Consider the following 18,089-nt stretch of genomic DNA (forward strand, 5'->3'; position numbering starts at 1 on the left):
ACGTTTGCACTAACAACCACATCACACGCGCAACTGCCAGGAAGGTAGTAACTCGCGATAGTTATTTTTACGATTTTTCATTCCATTCAATTCTACTTAGATTCAGATAAGATTTGCACCTAGCAGGCACACTTCAAAGATCGTAAAGCTTTGAGGTTTATGAGCCGATAAATTATGATAAGATTAGATTTACTATTTCGCGAGTATGCCCACAAAATATTAACAAATTCGAGCAAAGGGCGAGCCCAATTTTTTCAGCTTGTCATAATGACTCGTGAATATCTGCAGGTGGTTATGAATTTGAGTTTATCATTATTGAGTAAGTACAATTAGGAATGTAATTTTCGTTTACTAATAAATAATAAATTTCACAATTATGTATGGCAGTTTGGTGAGGCAATAATTTTTATGGAAGATACTTATTATTAAAGCAACCGTATTTGATTAAGTAATCCAAGGTTTTCTGGGAGTTCCATTGAAGACTGTACTTTGCTCGAAAATAAACACACATCAAAATATTATTCATAATATGTACATATTTAGTTGAACTAAGCTCCTGAAAGAGTTATGAAATATTTGTGGTAAATATTAATATGGCCAACTTCCTTGACCCGGAGCCCGTTTAGCCACTCCCTTCTGCAGCCATCAAAGCAAACGAGTTGCACTAACCCACAAGCGAGCTTGGCAGGCTGAGAGAGGCTACAGATGGTCAAAACTGATGTTACCTGTCATGTCCGGCCGACTGTCGCAGTTCCTCCTGCCACTAAGCAGAGGGGACTGTAGGCGGCTGGTTGGACTGATGACGGGGCACTTTCTTTGGGCAAAACACATAGAAGGGGTGGGCACCTCAGACAATGCACTCTGCCCAGCATGTGGAGAGGAGGATGAGACGGCGGACCACTTTCTGTGCGTCTGCCCCGCCTTCGCTCGAATCAGGCTTGAGGTCTTTGGCACTGATGTCTTAAGAAGCGACCACCTTGGGTCCTTGGCACCACAAGATCTATTCAGATTACTTCGGAGGTCAAGTAGATTTCAAGAAAATTAAAAAGGTAACCCGAGTGCAGTACAATGAACTTAATTGTGTTGAAGATAATGGTTAGGCGAATTTCATTAACTGTTGTTTATTTTCTACTGAACTCTTTTAATATTCTAGAGTACATGTTTTCCTTCCAGAAAATATGTTTGTTTTCCCTCCCCTAACTAAGTTGTTTAAACCACTTAGATCTTTTTAAGAAGATAACTAGTCCCTCCAGTAAGACATTTTGCAAATTTCCCAGGTCCTCAAAGAAATAATCGCCAAGATATTTGCCACGCCTTCTTTGAAGTGCAGGACATTCACAGAGGAGGGGTTGTACCGACTCAATTTCTACTGCAGAACTCATTATGAGGTACACCCATTCTACTGGCTAGGGTCCCAATAGTGCAGTGATGCGTCATAACACCTATGAGGATGCTGGTAGCTGATCTGTTCCAAGCAGACATTTTGTCCTTTTAAGATTCAGTTTTGGTCAGAGCGCTTTGAAGACCCTGCAGTTAATAGTCAGAGACCACCATAAATTCGTTTCCGCGATTATGCTCAAGTCAAGTCGATTACGCCCCGCAGTATACAGCTCGTTTAGAAGAATGATAATGTCTTCTACCACTCGCTGAAGGTCAAGTTCAGAGCCTATCCTTGCACCATCATCCGCTTTTTCATTTCCCTCCACTCCTGAGTGGCTGAAAACCTATCAAAGTGTGGTGTTGTGTTGTTGGATGAGCGAGTGCGAGCTCCTGCATTCTTTAACACATCTTGAATTGGCCAGTGCCCTGATTGCTGCTTGAGGCCATTGCCTTGATTGCTGCTTGACTACTACTTAAATGGTAAGGTTTGACGGAGGTAAGTCCATTAGTCTTATCGTTTTTGCTGCTTGGTCTATACCGTAGATCTCAGCTTAGAAGACGTTGCACCAGTCTAGGAGTTTTAATGAGCAATTTAAAGATAATTGTTCTGAGTAAACTCCTGATCCAGTGCCATTATCCATCAGTATAAATATGGTGACCTCTATCATCTGATATGACTCTGGTCTGTCAATCCTTTCTGTCGGCTATTCGTATTTTATACTCTCCTTTCTATTTTGGGAACCAGAAGGTCTGCTTTCGATGCGTCTTGCAAGTGTTCCACAAATAGTAGAACTGATGCATGACCATGCGTGTTTTCTTTCAGCATGCTTGCTGCTTTAATCCTGGCGCCACCTGAGCCGTCGATCGGAGTACACCTTCACCTTATTCCTACACGAGCTAATCGTTGTACTTTTATGAGATTCTTTAGGTAGGATTGTGTTTGCACCGCCTCCCATCACACGAAAGCTACATAAGTCAAAATGGGTCTGATGATCGTTTTGTGTGACCAGTGGTTGATATACGGATTCACGTCCCATTTTTTGCCAAATGTTCTCTTACAGATAAAGAGGGCATCACAAACTTTCTTCGTCCTTTCCTTGGCGATCATTTTCCAAAAAAGCTTTGAGTTCAGGATTATGCCTAGGTACTTGGCTTCGTTCGATAGGTTTAGTGTAACTCCATCTATAGATGGTAACTGAAAACTCGGTATCGTATATTTTCTAGTGAACAGAACTACCTTGGACTTGATTGGATTAACCATTGTACTGTTTTAGGTCGCCCACTTGGAGAGTTCCCTTAACGCTGATTGCATGAGCCCGCCGATAGTCGAGAGAAACTTCTCTGTCATTAGGATGACTACATCCTCTGCATAAGCAACTATCTTAATCCTTTTCTTGCTCATGGTAATAAGCAATTCATTTAAGACTATGTTTCACAGTAAGGGCGAGATAACACCTCCCTGTGGAGTGCCTCTGCTAACTGGTTTTCCTAGACCAGTGATGCCTAAGTTCGCGCTGATTACTCTGTTAGATAGCATATTGCCTATCCATCGAATAATCTTTTCGTTCGTACCCTGAACTTACCGATTTCGCATCAAGATTGTTGAAGGCTCCTTCTCTATCCAGAAAAGCTGCTATAGTATATCTGTTATTATTAAGAGATTTCTCTATTATTCCAACAACTTTATGTCGTGCTGTTTCTATATAAAGCTTTATAGGTTTAGCGCAATTATTTTGACTTTGCAATTCGATTCTTCATAATTGTAACTGATGGTTCATCTTTGCATAAATAAGAATAAAAGCACGTATTCCCATAATTTCATGGGGTTGATTTCATTTATGTAGTAGCTTCGATTGGCTTCGCTGTAGCGCATTCTATGCCAAGGCTTTGCTGACAGTTTCTGGCTCTTTTTGACGAATGGCTGAATAGTGATTCGATTAAAGGACTAGATGACCTCTGCTTATGTGATAGTCAAAGGCTCCTTCTGAGAGAATTGAAGAGACTCCAACCCTGCTTAGAGACAGTCATATTGTGAGGAAGCACGAAGACGGCTGAGAACACAATTCCAAATATTCTCGCCTATGCAGCCATATTCTCGTAGGCATGAATTGTCCCTACAGAGGCCATGATTGTTCACCGACAACCAGTCTCACAAATTAACTTCGATAATGCGTTCCTCACTGACACAGTAAGCTACTACTTAAACAATTTCCTAGTTGGCAAGCTTGTAAAAGGTGAGAACAAAGCGCGGTTTACCACATTTCAAGACAGAAGATGAGTAGTCTCTGAAAAGAGATGACATATCCATTGTCAACGGAATGCAACCCTACTTGTTAGAAAAGCATGCACAAAGTCAAGCAAATGCCGTTCCAATGACAGTTGGTTCCACGTTACTACGTTATTTATATCCGGTCACGGACTGTTACTCCAGCAGCATTCCCCGTACATCTATTGGGAATGCCTATGCTGCTACTACAACAACAAGAACTGAGCAATACCTTCTCGCAGGTGCTCTAGAAGTTGCAGAAATGATGAGGAGGAACAAAAGATTTATGATCTACTCTGTTCCTGTCGTGCACTGTACCGCAGCGGATTTCACCAACTTGGATCCCCATTTTCAGTTACTTAAAATCAAATAACGTATACGGACTTAAAAGAACTGATGAGGCTCATCAGTATTGCTGGATGGTTCAAGGCGGTATAGTTTAGCTAAATGGCGTATCACAGCGTGCCTCCCTGTCTTTGACCTAAATGTGGCCCCAGATTTAACGGCTGTCACCTGAAATTAGCATAACATAAAGAACGAATGGCTACAAATAGTGAACGCGCATGCAAACCACAAAGACCTCAAGCCCGAACTCCGCCTTTTAGTTGTTGTGGCTTACAACTACGATAGAGTCAACGAGCTAACTGACACAAATACTGACTCAACGCACACAAAGCACCCGTAAAAAATATGAAAAATCACATCTTCTCTTGTAACACTGTCACCTTATTTTTAGATCGAGCAGTTTCTCTAACCTTAACATAATTAATCAGTATATTATTAAATAGCAGTGTGTTGCCTTAATTTAAATAATGGATAACAACAACACTCTTAGTTTTATACCTAGCAAAGATTATAATTATACCTTAGGTCAAGTTATGCGCACATGCCAGTATAAGGTGTTCCATTAAAAGCGCTTGTTTCTAAATTGACAATAAAACGTAGTGCTCTAATATTTTTATAGAGATTATAGGTGAAGTGAATATTTCTTATTAATGACCGCCTTGTGACTGCACTGGCACTCGAGTGCCCCTTTGACAAAGTTTTCTGTTAAATTTGCCACAGCGCATGTGCAACTTTAGCATGGGAGGTAGGTAGGTTAGGTGGCCAGAGTACCACGGGTACACTACAAATAGCACTTGAAGGCCGTTTTGATATCATACCTGCGTAAAATTACAAAATTTAAAGGAAGAAAAAACCATCTACGCCATCCAGGAGTGTAGAGAAGTACAAGCTGCTCCGCATGAGTTGCGAACACCCAGTGACCAGTGACCACCGCTGTGAGTTTAGAAATTGAATGGCGGGCGATCACCAGCCCTTTAAGCGTTCTGCTTCTATCTTACCAAGTGTTTTCGAGATAGCACACGATAAGATAGAACTTCATCTGTCTCAATAGAAGTTGATCTGTCCCGATGTCTGAGATTGGGACAACTGAAACCGGTTATATCGACCCGTTCTGGCAGTTCTTTCCTCATTTTTAAAGAGGAGCCAGTGCTCTATGACATTCACGAACAGATGTGTATATATTGGTAGTCGAAATAGTCTTTTCGTATTTCTAATCAAACTTCAACTCATTTTTTTTTATATTTATAATGAAGTTTATTAAACCAAATATGTACAATTTTGGTCGACCACCTTTTGCCATTTTTCTTCTAGAGACATTATTCCATCAGTGTAAAACTTTTGTGGTTTCTCGGCGAAAAACTGCGACAAGTAATTTTCACAGGCTTCTCTTGAAGCCAACTTTACTCCATTAAGTTCTGCATTGACGAGTTCTGCATTGACCGAAACAAATGGTAGTCCGATGGTGCCAGGTCAGGGCTATATGGTGGTTGCATCAAAACTTCCCAGCCAAGCTCTCCCAGTTTTTGCCGAGTCATCAAAGATGTGTGTGGCCTAGCGTTGTCCTGATGGAAGAGGACGCCCTTTCTGCTGATCAGTTCTGACCGTTTTTTTTTTTTTCGATTGCTTGCTTCGATCTCATCAGTTGTTGACAGTAAAGTGTAGAATCAATCGTTCGAGCAAGCTGGAGCAGCTCATAGTGGATGATTCCTTTCTAGTCCCACCAAACACACAGCATAACCTTTCGAGGCGTCAATCCTGGCTTTGCGACCATTTGTTGAGCTTCAACCCCTTACATCATGATCTTTCTCGCACATTATTGTCGTATTTGATCCACCTTTTGTCTCCTGTTACCATTCGCTCCAGAAATGGTTCGATTTCATTTCGTTTCAGCAACGAATCGCAGATGTTAATTCGGTCCATTAAATTTTTCACAGACAATTCATGTGGTACCCAAACATCGAGCTTCTTTTTGTAACCAGCCTTTTTTAAATGGTTCAAAACCGTTTGATGATGAATGTTTAGTGCCTTGGCGATGTCGTGGCAGCTTATGTGACAGTCCTGGTCAATCTTTTACATCATTTCATCGACTTTTTCAACGATAGGTCGACCGGAGCGAGGTGCATCTTTCACATCGAAATTTCCAGATATACCGAATTTCAAAAATTCAAAAATTTCAAAATATACCGAATTTCTTCATTATTTTCACTCATTTTTGAGCAGCTATAACTTCTCCGAATTTAATTTTTTTTTTTGCTTAAATGAAGCTTAAAATGTCACCTTTCTAACACCATATGCTATGACACATTGTGATTGGTAGCTCTGGAGATAGATGACTCCAACGACATCTATTGACAAAATACGAAAAGACTTTTTCGACTACCCAATATATTTTTTTTTTTTTTTTGTTTCAAAGAGAATGTCCACAATTTCAAAGCGTGATGACTTGCCAAACGTTACTGGACAGAAATGTGAACACAGTTTGGCATTCTCAGCGCTCAAACCCAAATTATCGATATCGATAGTTCTCATGCAGCTAAAAAAAACACCCGATACATGCATACACAATGAAAATTAATTGAAAGGCTAAGGCATAAAACTTTTTATTACGTAAAATGGCTTTATTACTTAAATGCATGTCATTAATTGATTACAAAAATGTCTTAAGACTACACAGCAACATACATACATACGTACACTGAATATAGCTAAAAATATTGCACCTTGTTATACCCACAACACATAGGCGTCCTGATAAAAACACCTACACATGTATGCATTTATAAAAAGCTCGCAAAACTGTGAATACTCGTAGATAAATATTCAACTTGTTTGCAAAAAATTTGTTATCACTTCCGTTTCTTTTATCACTCAAAAACACCGCGATTATGCAGCCATGGTAAGACTGCCTCGGCGTGTTTGCGATATCGGTCATTCGTATACATCAGTTTTTTGAATTCTATACCACCTGGTGTGTTGCCATGTAAGTTTTCAGCATTAGCCCCATCGGTGGGATCGAGCAGCACTACGCCCATGTGACTCAAAACGACACCAGGAGCTGTAAAAGGAAAAAATGTTTTAAAAAGGTTTATGGAATATATGAATGTATGAGGTCCGCAATAAAAATAGTGGTTAGTCATTTGTCAAAATAACAAATCTCAAGAATTTTCATTAAAGCTCCACACCTTTTATCGGAAATTTGAAAAAAAATGTGTGTGCAGTTTTATAGCCAGCCGAATTTTGTACAATAAAATGCTGGTTTTAAGTGGCTCCAATTGGGTGTTCTTCCATATAAAAAAAAACCTTTAATTTTGAGCAATAAACTATATTAATAGAAATAAAATAAATTTGTTTGTTTGAAAACATATTTTATCCTCAAAATTGTAAAAAAAAAACTTTTCAATTTAAAATTTGAAATTTTTTTTTAATTTTAAATTTTAAAATTTTTTTAAATTTTAAATTAAAATTTTTTTTTTATTTTAAATTTTAAAATTTTTGTATATTGTAATTTTCAATAAAATTCATTCAATTTCAATAAAAAACATATGAGTGTCTTTTCAAAAATTACAAAAAATCCCTACATTTTCAGCAATAAAATATTTTTATAGACATAAAATAAAAATTTTGTTTGAAATCATATCTTATCTTAAAAACTTATGAAGAAACGTAATTGTAATGTATTAAAAAAGATTCTTTAGAATACAATAAAAAACATAATTCCTAAATTTTGAGCAATAAAACATATTTAATACATAAAATTTTTTGAAATCATAATTTATCCTGAAAAGTTTTAGAAGAAATTTTTTTTACGTAAATTTTTTTTTCAATTTTTTTATAAAATTCATTAAAATAAAATAAAAATATATGAGTGTTTTTTTTTCAAAAATTACAAATAAACAATAATTCCTAAATATTTTAACAGAAATAAAATAAAAATTTTGTTTGAAATCATAGTTTATTCTAAACAACTATTATAGAAATTAAGTTAAATTAAATCAAATTAATTAAATTCTTGCTTGCAATTAACAAAAAATCAATAAAACACCATAAAAAATACATAGCCGTTTTTCAAATATAACAAAAAAAAATACTACCTAAATTTTGAGCAATAAAATATTATCAAAGAAATAACGTAAAAATGTTTTTGGAATCCTATTTTATCCTAAAAAATTGTAAAAGAAATTTTTTTATGTTAAACTTTTTTTTTGCAATTTTTGAATAAAATTCTTTGAAATACAATAAGAACATACGGGTGTTTTTTCAAAAATTACAAAAAAAATTGAATAAACATTTTTTTGAAATCATATTTTGTCCTAAAATTTTACAAAAGAAATCTTTTTAGTAATTTTTAAATAAAATTCATTATTATGGACGTTTTTCGAAAATACAATACAAAAAACATTATTCATTGATATAGAAGAAATTGTTTATGTAATTTTTGAATAAAATTCTTTGAAATACAATAAAAACATATGTGTGTTGTTTTTTAAATTACAAAAAAAAATAAACCCCAAATTTTTGAGCAATCAAATATTTTAAAAGAAATAAAATGAACATTTTTTTTAAATGATATTTTATCCTAAAATATTATAAAAGAAATTTTGTTATGTTAATTTTTTTTTGTAAACTTTTAAGAAAATTCATTAAAATACGATAAAAAACATATTGGTATTTTAAACAATAAAAAAAACAGAAAAAATCGCTTACGCAATAAAATATGTTTAAAGAAATAAAATATTTTTTTTTTAATCATATTTTATCCTAAAAATTATAAATAGTATACTTTTTTTATGCTAATTTTTTTTGTAATTTTTGAATAAAATTCTTTGAAATAAAATATGTTGAAAGAAATAAAATATTTTTTTTTAAATCATATTTTATTCTAAAAAATTGTAAAACATTTTTTTCATGTAAATTTTTTTTTTTTTTTTGAATTTTTTAGTATATTAACATTCATTGAAATAGAACAAACACAAAAATTACAAAAAAAATAATCCCTAACTTTTGAGCAATAAAATATTTTTGAAGAAACAAAGTAAAAATTGGTTTCAAATCATATTTTATCCGAAAACATTACAAAATTATTTTTTGTATTAAGAAGAACCTAAGATATTTCACTTTAACTTTGTACCGAAATTTTTAAACTTTGACTAAATCTTAAAATTATAAATTTTGTTTTCAAAATGTTTAAATTTACTTCTCATTCTACACAAGCTAAACTAACTTTCAGTGAAATTTCCCACAAAGTCGAAAATTCTTGAACATCTTGACTGTTACTTGACTTGAATGTCACTCGCGTCACATTACACATACACATCTTCACCACCCTCCTGTCATACTCACCCCAAAAGTCATATTTGTACAACGCTATGTGTAGATCTTTCAAAGCGGGCAATTTTTTGGGATACTTCAGCAATTTCAAATTCTCAATCAGCTGGTTGTGGTAATACATGATGAAATATTCAAAATATTTCAACTTGATTTCATATTGTGTCGAAGACAGCAGCACATTGTACAGGTCATGCACCGGTGGTCCATAACGCGGCATCTGAAAATCAACGAAATATGTTTCCCTAATTTTACCGAACGCGTCATATTGGAACATGATATTGTTGGCCCAAAAATCGCCGTGATTCAAAACATTAAATTCATTTGGATCGATTTGCATCATCGCACGAAAGTTGTCGAACATTTTATCTTGGCTCCTTTCCTACAAAAAAAAAAAAACCAAGAATATATTGTATAATAAATTCACGTATGTATGTATGCATTTGTATATAAATGCGCAACTTAGTTAAGTGATTGATATCGCATATGATATGCGCAGCTTTTCTAGCGAAAACTCATTCGCACTGCACTTTTGCACTGACGCACGTACTCACCATGCTTTCTATGTACTCTTCGTGCCCCTTATATGTGCGCACACACTCGTTAAACAATTTTAAGGTCGCTTCATTCAAAACTTTCATAGCCTCTAAAAATTGCTCGGTGAGAATTCCGGTAGCGATAAGTTTTGGATATGGGCCCTTGCTTTCAACGCGCACCGCTGAGGCGGCATGCCATTGGGCTAGCTTTTTTAAAACACATTTAACATGTTCCATATCGAAACCTTCCAAGCGATTGGCATTCTTGAAGCTGCGCTGACGCAAATCTTCCAGGAGTATAACACCGAATTCGGATGGCGTCTGTAGCTCATAGAATTGTGGCCCGAATTTCACTTTAACACCAACGTCACTATACAGCTGTTCCAATTCGGGTATCACATCACGGTACATAGCGCTTTCGATGTCGAATATATTGTGAGTCATCCCCATTATCATCTTTTGCACCGAGTCAATTGGCAGTTTCAACATATAGGACAGCTGCTTCGTTTTTCCAGCTAGAATTTCGATAATAAGTTTAAAGGATTCACTTTTTCATTTTTTAGGGAGGTTGAATTAGTTTTAAAGGTGACACACAGATGGCGCTATTTATCACTTTATCGCGTTGGCAATACTGAATATATATTCATGACAAAGCCTCATCCCTAGGCTTTGTTTATCAGTATCTGTCATTTCGCTGAAGTATAAACAACGCAGTGTTTTCGTGCTCCGAGTATGTCAACTTTCGTGCCGTCGAAACGCAATTTGCGGGAAGCTTTGCTTTTCTGCTTCAATTTGAAAAAAAAATACAGCCCAAGCCCGTGAATTGCTGCAGGAGGCCTACCCAGACCATACTCCGTCGATTTCAACATGTGAGTACTGGTTTCGACGATTCAAAAGTGGTGATTTTCACACCGAAGACAAGGAGTGTCTTGGCCAGCCCAAAAAGTTCGAGGACGCGGAATTGGGGGAATTGGTAAACGAGGACTCGTGCCAAACCCAAGAAGAGCTTGCTGAATCATTGGGCGTTGATAAATCAACCGTTTGCAAGCGTCTAAAAGCGATGGGAATGATCCAAAAGCAAGGACATTGGGTCCCGTACGAGTTGAAACTGCGCGACGTCGAACGGCGACTTTTTACGTGCGAATTGCTGATCGAGCGGCAAAATCGGAAGGGTTTTTTGCATCGGGTGGTGACTGGCGACGAAAAATGGATCCACTACGATAACCCAAAACGCAAAAAATCATGGGGTTTGCCCGGCCACGCATCAACGTCGACGGCCAAGCAGAATATTCACGGCAAGAAAATCATGCTCTGCATTTGGTGGGATCAGGTCGGCGTCGTATATTTTGAGCTGCTCCAACCGGGCGAAACAATCACGGGGGATCGTTACCGACTGTAATTGATGCGTTTAAGCCGGGCATTGAAAGAAAAACGGCCGGAAACGGTAAAAAGGCACGACAAGGTTATTTTGCAACATGACAACGCTCGGCCGCATGTTGCTCAACCTGTCAAAAAATACCTTGGAACGCTTGGCTGGGAAGTGTTACCCCACCCGCCGTATAGTCCAGACATAGCTCCCTCCGATTATCATTTGTTCCGGCATATGAGTCTCGATTTGGCGGACCAGCGGTTCTCCTCGTACGAGGCTACCAAAATATGGGTTGAGTCATGGATAGCCAAGCAGCGGCCAGAATTTTGGAGAAACGGCATCCGGAAATTGCCCGAAAGATGGGCGAAAGTTGTAGCTAGCGATGGCCAATACTTCAAATAAAATATTTTGTACCGTTTTTTTCACAATAAAGCCCCAAATCTTCGAAAAAAACCTTTAAAACTAATTCAACCTCCCATATTTAATTATATTATTTATTTATTTTTAATATTTATTTATTTTTATTATTTATTTATTTTTATTATTCATTTATTTTTAATATTTATTTATTTTTATTATTTCTGTATTTATTTATTTTTAATATTTATTTATTTTTTTTATTATTTATTTATTTATTTTTTTAATCTAAACATACTTTCAAATTCCACTTCCATTTGCACCAAAGCCATTAGCGTGGAATAATTTTCGCCTGCATTTTGTGCGGGCTTGGCGCTGAAACTTTTAATCGCCTTAAAATCGGGCACGTTCTTCTTGAGCAGATCCACGAATAATTCTCCCTTTAGCCAGTCGGGCATTTGGCGCGCAGCAGCCATAGCGGCGGGTGGTGGTACATTAGCTGCTGTTGCAGCTTCATCTCCCACTTCGGGCGCGCTCTTCACCGCCTCCGATTCTCTTTTGTTACTTGAATTCGCTGACATCTTATTGTTATGCACTCACTCACGCTTTATTACTCTCTTTTCTTTTTATATTTATTTTTTTCTCACTTAACAAACTTCTTTAAACGATATACGGTGTGCAGAACACATCTACCTCGATCAGCGTCCAACGAAATACTATTCTGAAAAAAGCTTTGCTCTTGAATTAATAAACAAAGTAATTTATCGGACGACACTTCATAGTTGCAAGCACTAGCTACGTACCAGCAAGCAGAAATATTTATAATAGAGAAGAGCTTTTTGTGTTGACTGTAGATTGCTAAGTTTCGTAAATATTTATTACTTGCCAATTAGTATAAGAACTTTTGGACACATAAAATTTAAGTATTTCGATAGAAATTTACGTGTGTGTGCATATATCAGAATTTAAAGCTGCGTGTCATGCCATATATACAGCAAGCGAAAAAATTACGGTTCCACAACATGTTGGCCAGTCTTGACTACTTCTATTCTATACTTTTTATAATTAAAATTAAGGGGGAACGCCACTGTGGGGGGTCAAAAAACAGTCGATTTTTGGGAATTTTTTTTTAAGTAGGAATGATTATTCGAGGATCGGGCAAAGGGCAATTTATTATATATATGTATTAAATAATTATTAAATATATACATATATAATATATATAATTGGCGCGTACACCCTTTTTGGGTGTTTGGCCGAGCTCCTCCTCCTATTTGTGGTGTGTGTGTCTTGATGTTGTTCCACAAAAGGAGGGACCTACAGTTTCAGCCGACTCCGAACGGCAGATATTTTTATGAGGAGCTTTTTCATGGCAGATATACACTCGGAGGTTTGCCATTGCCTGCCGAGAAGCGACCGCTATTAGAAAAAACTTCGAACCGACGTTCTCTCTGTGAATTCCAAATGGTAGTCACGCACCAACTCATTCGGCTACGGCGGCCGCATATTTATTAAATATATGTATTAAATAAAAACTATTGAAAATTGACAAATTTATGTAAATTAACGTAACGAGTTAAAAAAAAATTACGTCATCTGGTGGCAGCGATACAGCAATGAATAATCATCTGAAATCAAAAAACCAAAAATTGTATTAATCTACACAATAGTGGCTATCGTTGTACGAGTACGCAGTCAGTTTATTTTATTTATTACAATATTATTATTTTTTTTTTTACAAAATGCTGGTGATTTGAGTTTCCATGTGTGTTTTTCACCATTTTTTTTTTGATTTTCAACAGGCACAAAAAAATAGTTATTTTCAACATTTTGAACTACGTACAACGATAGCCAATGCGATATCAAAAATTAAAAAAAAAGAAAATTAAAATCGGTTTATTAGTCTTCGAGAAATCGTTGCCACCGCATCAAACAAAAGTCGTTTTGAGACATAAGCGTTTAAGGGTACCCTGTGGTCTAGAGCAAGAAAATTTCACCTATTTTCACGATTTTTTTTTTTGCCAAAAAAAGTTCGTAAAATAGGGTTTTTTTCACTAGTTTTTTAGTTTAAAAAATAGGATATTATTTAAATAAAATTATGATTCTAGATCCGACGATAGCGATACATGTTGTGAACAACATATCCAAATTTCGAGTGATTCGGTTGAATAGTTTTTTTGTTTTCATCCCCGCCGTGCCGAAAAAAGTCGTTTCGAGATAAATGAGTTTAAAGTTTGAGGTAGAGGAGCGTGCGGATCGCTCTCTACCTAGTAAATGTGCTGTAGAAGCTATAATATTGATAATTTCGGCATGAAAAGTTAACTATATATTCTTAAGACACTATACTTTCGAAATATCGAAAATACAAAAAATCGATTTTTCGAAATTTCTAGACCACTAGGTCCCCTCAGGCCCGACGAGAGGGGGGGATCGAGTACTTTTTCCCCGGGCCCGGAGTTCTCAGAGGGGCCCGGACTCGAGATTGTACGTATTTATATGAATTGGACATTATTGGAAAGGGCCCGCATTTGCAATTTTCCCCCGGGGCCCGGATATGCTCTCTACGGCCCTGGGTCCCCTTAAAGTTTTTATTGCGTATTCAACAGTTTTGCATGCAGTTACATCTACCTCCACCATCTGAGTCAATTTTTAAGATTTTAAGTTAATATTTTTTTTTTACATATTTTTGAATATTTATACTTTCAGAAAATGCAAAAAAAAATTGATTTTTTTCGAATTTTCACAGTGGCGTTTCCCCTTAAATAAAAAAATTAAATTATTTTTTTTTATACAAAAACATAGTTCATTCTGTAAGTTGGGCTAAGGAGTGCTGGCTGATCTGTAAGAAGAACTCACTTAGACCTCTAGGGTCCATTCTGTCACCAGTGCGGTTCATTCTGTAGCAAAGGCCGTAAAACCCAGTTTCATACTTTATAAGATTTCTAAAAATTCGAAACATTTTCATTTAAATTTCATACTTTTTAAACTGTACCTAATTTTATAGCCCGTTTAAATTCACTACAGTAAAGTAAAAATTTGAAGTGATTAAAAATCAGGCCGATAGTCCCAGCTACTAGTGCCTTTCGCAATGTAATATAGTTATTTATAATTATATTTCTAATAAATAAATAAATAAAATAAAAATAATTGGTGTTTGAGAATTGTATTAACTAACGGTGCTGCTCATATTCTCCCCATACGCAAAAAATTCGTGCATGCAGAATGAAACACTTGGTTGGTTGGTTTAAGCGGTGATTCGTCCAGAATCCAACTAGCGCTTCCGCACCATTTTGTTCCCACTTCCTCGTTACCAACTGGTTAAACGGCGACGATTATATCCAGTCTGCGCGCTTCAGGTACCTTGTAAGGTTGTTGACATCTAAGCCAGACAGTTGTGCGAGGCTCTCGAAGAGCGGCTTCTTCAGGGTTAACATTCAGTCCTTCCATAAAGCAGGGCATTCACAGATGAAATGGAAGAAACACTAATTTTTTACAATATTAAAAACACTACCCAAAAGCCGATGAAAACTAGTCAAAAATGTTCAAAATCTTGCAGCGCCATCGATTTTTCGCGGACTGTAGTCACAGATCTAGAGTTACTCACACCTTATTTGATACAGATACGATTTTTTTGCAAAGTGTTCTGTTTCATAATATTTTGCGAAAATTAAAAAAAACAGAGTATGCAGATATGTGATTTATTTTCCTTTACTTCATTTCCCCACATAAAATACAAAAAAGTGTTCACGCATTTCGTTGTACGAGTAATGCAAAGAAAAAAATCATACAGCGAATTCATCCCGCAGCTTAAATGATGCAGTTAAAACGGAGTGACTATTTATTTCTAATTTTTAAATTTTAAGGTATTGAGTACTTTGTTTTTGACCTTTAGCCGTTATTATCTGTTGCAGTTGGAAGTCTACGTGGCATTGAGTCAATCAATTTTTTGTGCATTCTGAACTAATTTGCCTCCATTCTTCAAGTAACGCCTTTTTAAGATTAAATTTGTTATGGATGTCAAATTTTCTTATATTTGCCTTCAAACTTTCGTATTTGTATCGAATAGGGTGTGAGTGACTGTATATATGCAGTCGTTTGCATGTACACGCGCCACTCTACGTATAACCTGCAGGGAAAAGCCAACACTGCACAGAAACATTCTAGTCCAGATACTAATATTTAGCAAAAGAAATCATACCGAGTTCGTCACTGATTAGAATAATATTTGTATATCTATACTGTAAAAGTCAATGTCTGTACGTTGCGAACAACACCAAATGACGTAAAAAATTTTATAAATTCATATTTTCACCCAACGAAGGTTATAGGCATATTTTTATGATGGAACTCCCTTCCCACAGCCCCCAGGCCGCGCCACCACTCTCATTCGTCACTAATAATCGAATATTTGCTTAAATTTAATCTAAAAAATCTAAGTTTTTCCTATTTCCCACCATTTATAGCACACTCTAGACTTCATAATCCGCATAAGCTGTTCACCTATGACCCAAATGCAAAGTTCAAAAACGGTTTGAGATAGAAAATTAATAAAAATAATTTTGCTTAATATTTTTCTGATTGGTTGTTTTGATTTTATTCAACGAGGCATAGCAACGGATGCCAGGTATTGTAATATTATCGTTATTAATAAAAAATTCTTTTCTATGAAATTATTGTTTGTAATTCTTTTATATATGTATGTACATATCCTAAATCCCTCAAAACTACTCCTACGCGAGCGGGGCCGCGGGTTAAAGCTAGTATATGAATATATATAGTTGTGGCTTACATTCTTTATTTGGTATTTGGCCGAGCTACTCCTCCTATTTGTGGTGCGCGTCTTGATCTTTTTCCACAAATGGACGGGCGGTTTTACGTCGCCTCCCAAAGGCAAACAGTTTTTTATGAGGAGCTTTTTCAGGGCAGAAATACACTCGGACGTTTACCAATGCCTCCGAGGGGCGATCGCTATTAGAAAAAACTGTTTCTATCATTTTGCTGTTTCATGCACGAAGATTCGAACCTGTGCACTTCCGAACTACTTTAAAATAATACCAGTAAGCAAATGATCAATTTATCTTTTAAGAGAAGAAAGTTTAAGACTCTTCTATGAACGCGCCAATGCATCTCATTGATTTGAGGATAATTTATAAGTCCACACTGACGAATAGATTTTTTCGAAAACCCCCATATCCACTTACTTACTTACTTAATTAGCCGTAACAACCCGTTAACGAGTTACAGCGTGCCGAATAATCTCTTACCAGGTACCTCTGTTTTCCGCACCCCATTTCAAACTTCTTCTATTTGGTCTTTCCACCAGACACGAGGACGTCCTCTTCGCCGTCGACCGGCAATTACCGTTTTAAACAGCTTCTTTGCCGGAGCGGTGCCTTCCATATGGACGATATGATCCAACCACATTGCCCGTTTAAATTATGACAATATCGCTCATACAGCTCGTGGTGGTTCATTCGAATGCGGTAACCGTACGGTACACTAGACAGGGCTAGTTTACTGGGGCGGCAGACCTTGGTCGGGATAAACCCGAGTTATTCCAGTAACGCAGAACCGCCTGCCATTCCCATCTACGCGAGCAGGGATAAAAATGTTGCGAAGTAATAGGACTATGAATAAGTTCGTGCGGTTTTTCTTCGAAATTTGAAACTTTATTGACGTAAAATGGTTACAAATTTAATATTCAAAATATTGTCCATCGCTTACTACTACTTTTTCCCATCTTTCTGGCAATTCACGGATTCCCTTTGTGAAAAATTCGGTCGGTTTTGCCGCAATCCACGAATCGATCCATTTTTTGACTTCATCGTAATTACGGAAGTGCTGGTCAGCCAGGCCATGTTGCATCGATCGGAAGAGATAGTAATCGGATGGCGCAAGGTCTGGACTATACGGCGGGTGGGGTAGGACATCCCATTTGAGCGTTTCTAAGTATGTTTTGACCACTTGTGCAACATGTGGCCGAGCATTGTCATGTTGCAAAATAACTTTGTCGTGTCTATCGGCGTATTGCGGCCGTTTTTCTCGCAGTGCTCGGCTCAAACGCATCAATTGTCGTCGGTAGACATCCCCCGTAATCGTTTCATTCGGTTTCAGTAGCTCATAATACACAACACCCAGCTGGTCCCACCAGATACACAGCATAACCTTCAGGCCATGAATATTCTGCGCCGACGTCGATGTTGAAGCATGGCCAGGGTATCCATACGTTGCCCGACGTTTTGGATTGTCGTAATGGACCCACTTTTCATCGCCAGTCACAATTCGATGCAAAAAACCCTTTCTTTTGTGCCGTTGAAGCAGTTGTTCGCATGCCATAAAACGGCGTTCAACGTCTCTTGGCTTCAATTCATACGGCACCCAATGGCCTACCTTTCGGATCATTCCCATGGCTTTTAAACGTTTGGAAATGGTTGATTGATCAACTCCCAAAGTTTTTGCAACCTCTTCTTGCGTTTGAGCCGGATCTTGATCGAGCAATTCCTCCAATTCG

The 18,089-nt window shown here is 36.9% G+C and overlaps 2 protein-coding genes across 2 annotated transcripts in view; one reads left to right on the top strand and one right to left on the bottom strand.

The window, feature by feature from the left end:
* Positions 1-18,089, top strand: part of LOC128866622 (uncharacterized) — a 146,121-nt gene that overhangs the window by 82,937 nt on the left and 45,095 nt on the right. The gene's annotated exons all lie outside the window — the stretch shown is intronic.
* On the bottom strand, positions 6,575-12,364 carry LOC128866623 (uncharacterized). The gene is made up of 4 exons (XM_054107499.1): positions 11,877-12,364; positions 9,871-10,367; positions 9,332-9,698; positions 6,575-7,046 (listed from the first exon to the last, which is right to left on the bottom strand). Exons 1-4 carry the CDS (start codon positions 12,157-12,159, stop codon positions 6,856-6,858), a joined length of 1,338 nt encoding a protein of 445 aa, XP_053963474.1. The 5' UTR covers positions 12,160-12,364; the 3' UTR covers positions 6,575-6,855.

The sequence above is a fragment of the Anastrepha ludens genome, chromosome 6 (assembly GCF_028408465.1).
Source record: "Anastrepha ludens isolate Willacy chromosome 6, idAnaLude1.1, whole genome shotgun sequence".
Lineage (NCBI taxonomy): Eukaryota > Metazoa > Arthropoda > Insecta > Diptera > Tephritidae > Anastrepha > Anastrepha ludens.

What these genes read in the sequence shown, in the direction of transcription:
- LOC128866623 (XM_054107499.1), bottom strand. Translation starts at nt 12,159, where the DNA reads ATGTCAGCGAATTCAAGTAACAAAAGAGAATCGGAGGCGGTGAAGAGC. An exon ending in AATGGAAGTGGAATTTGAAA is followed by an intron (nt 10,368 to 11,876) that starts GTATGTTTAGAT and finishes TCGAAATTCTAG; the next exon opens with CTGGAAAAACGAAGCAGCTG. An exon ending in AAGAGTACATAGAAAGCATG is followed by an intron (nt 9,699 to 9,870) that starts GTGAGTACGTGC and finishes TTTTTTTTGTAG; the next exon opens with GAAAGGAGCCAAGATAAAAT.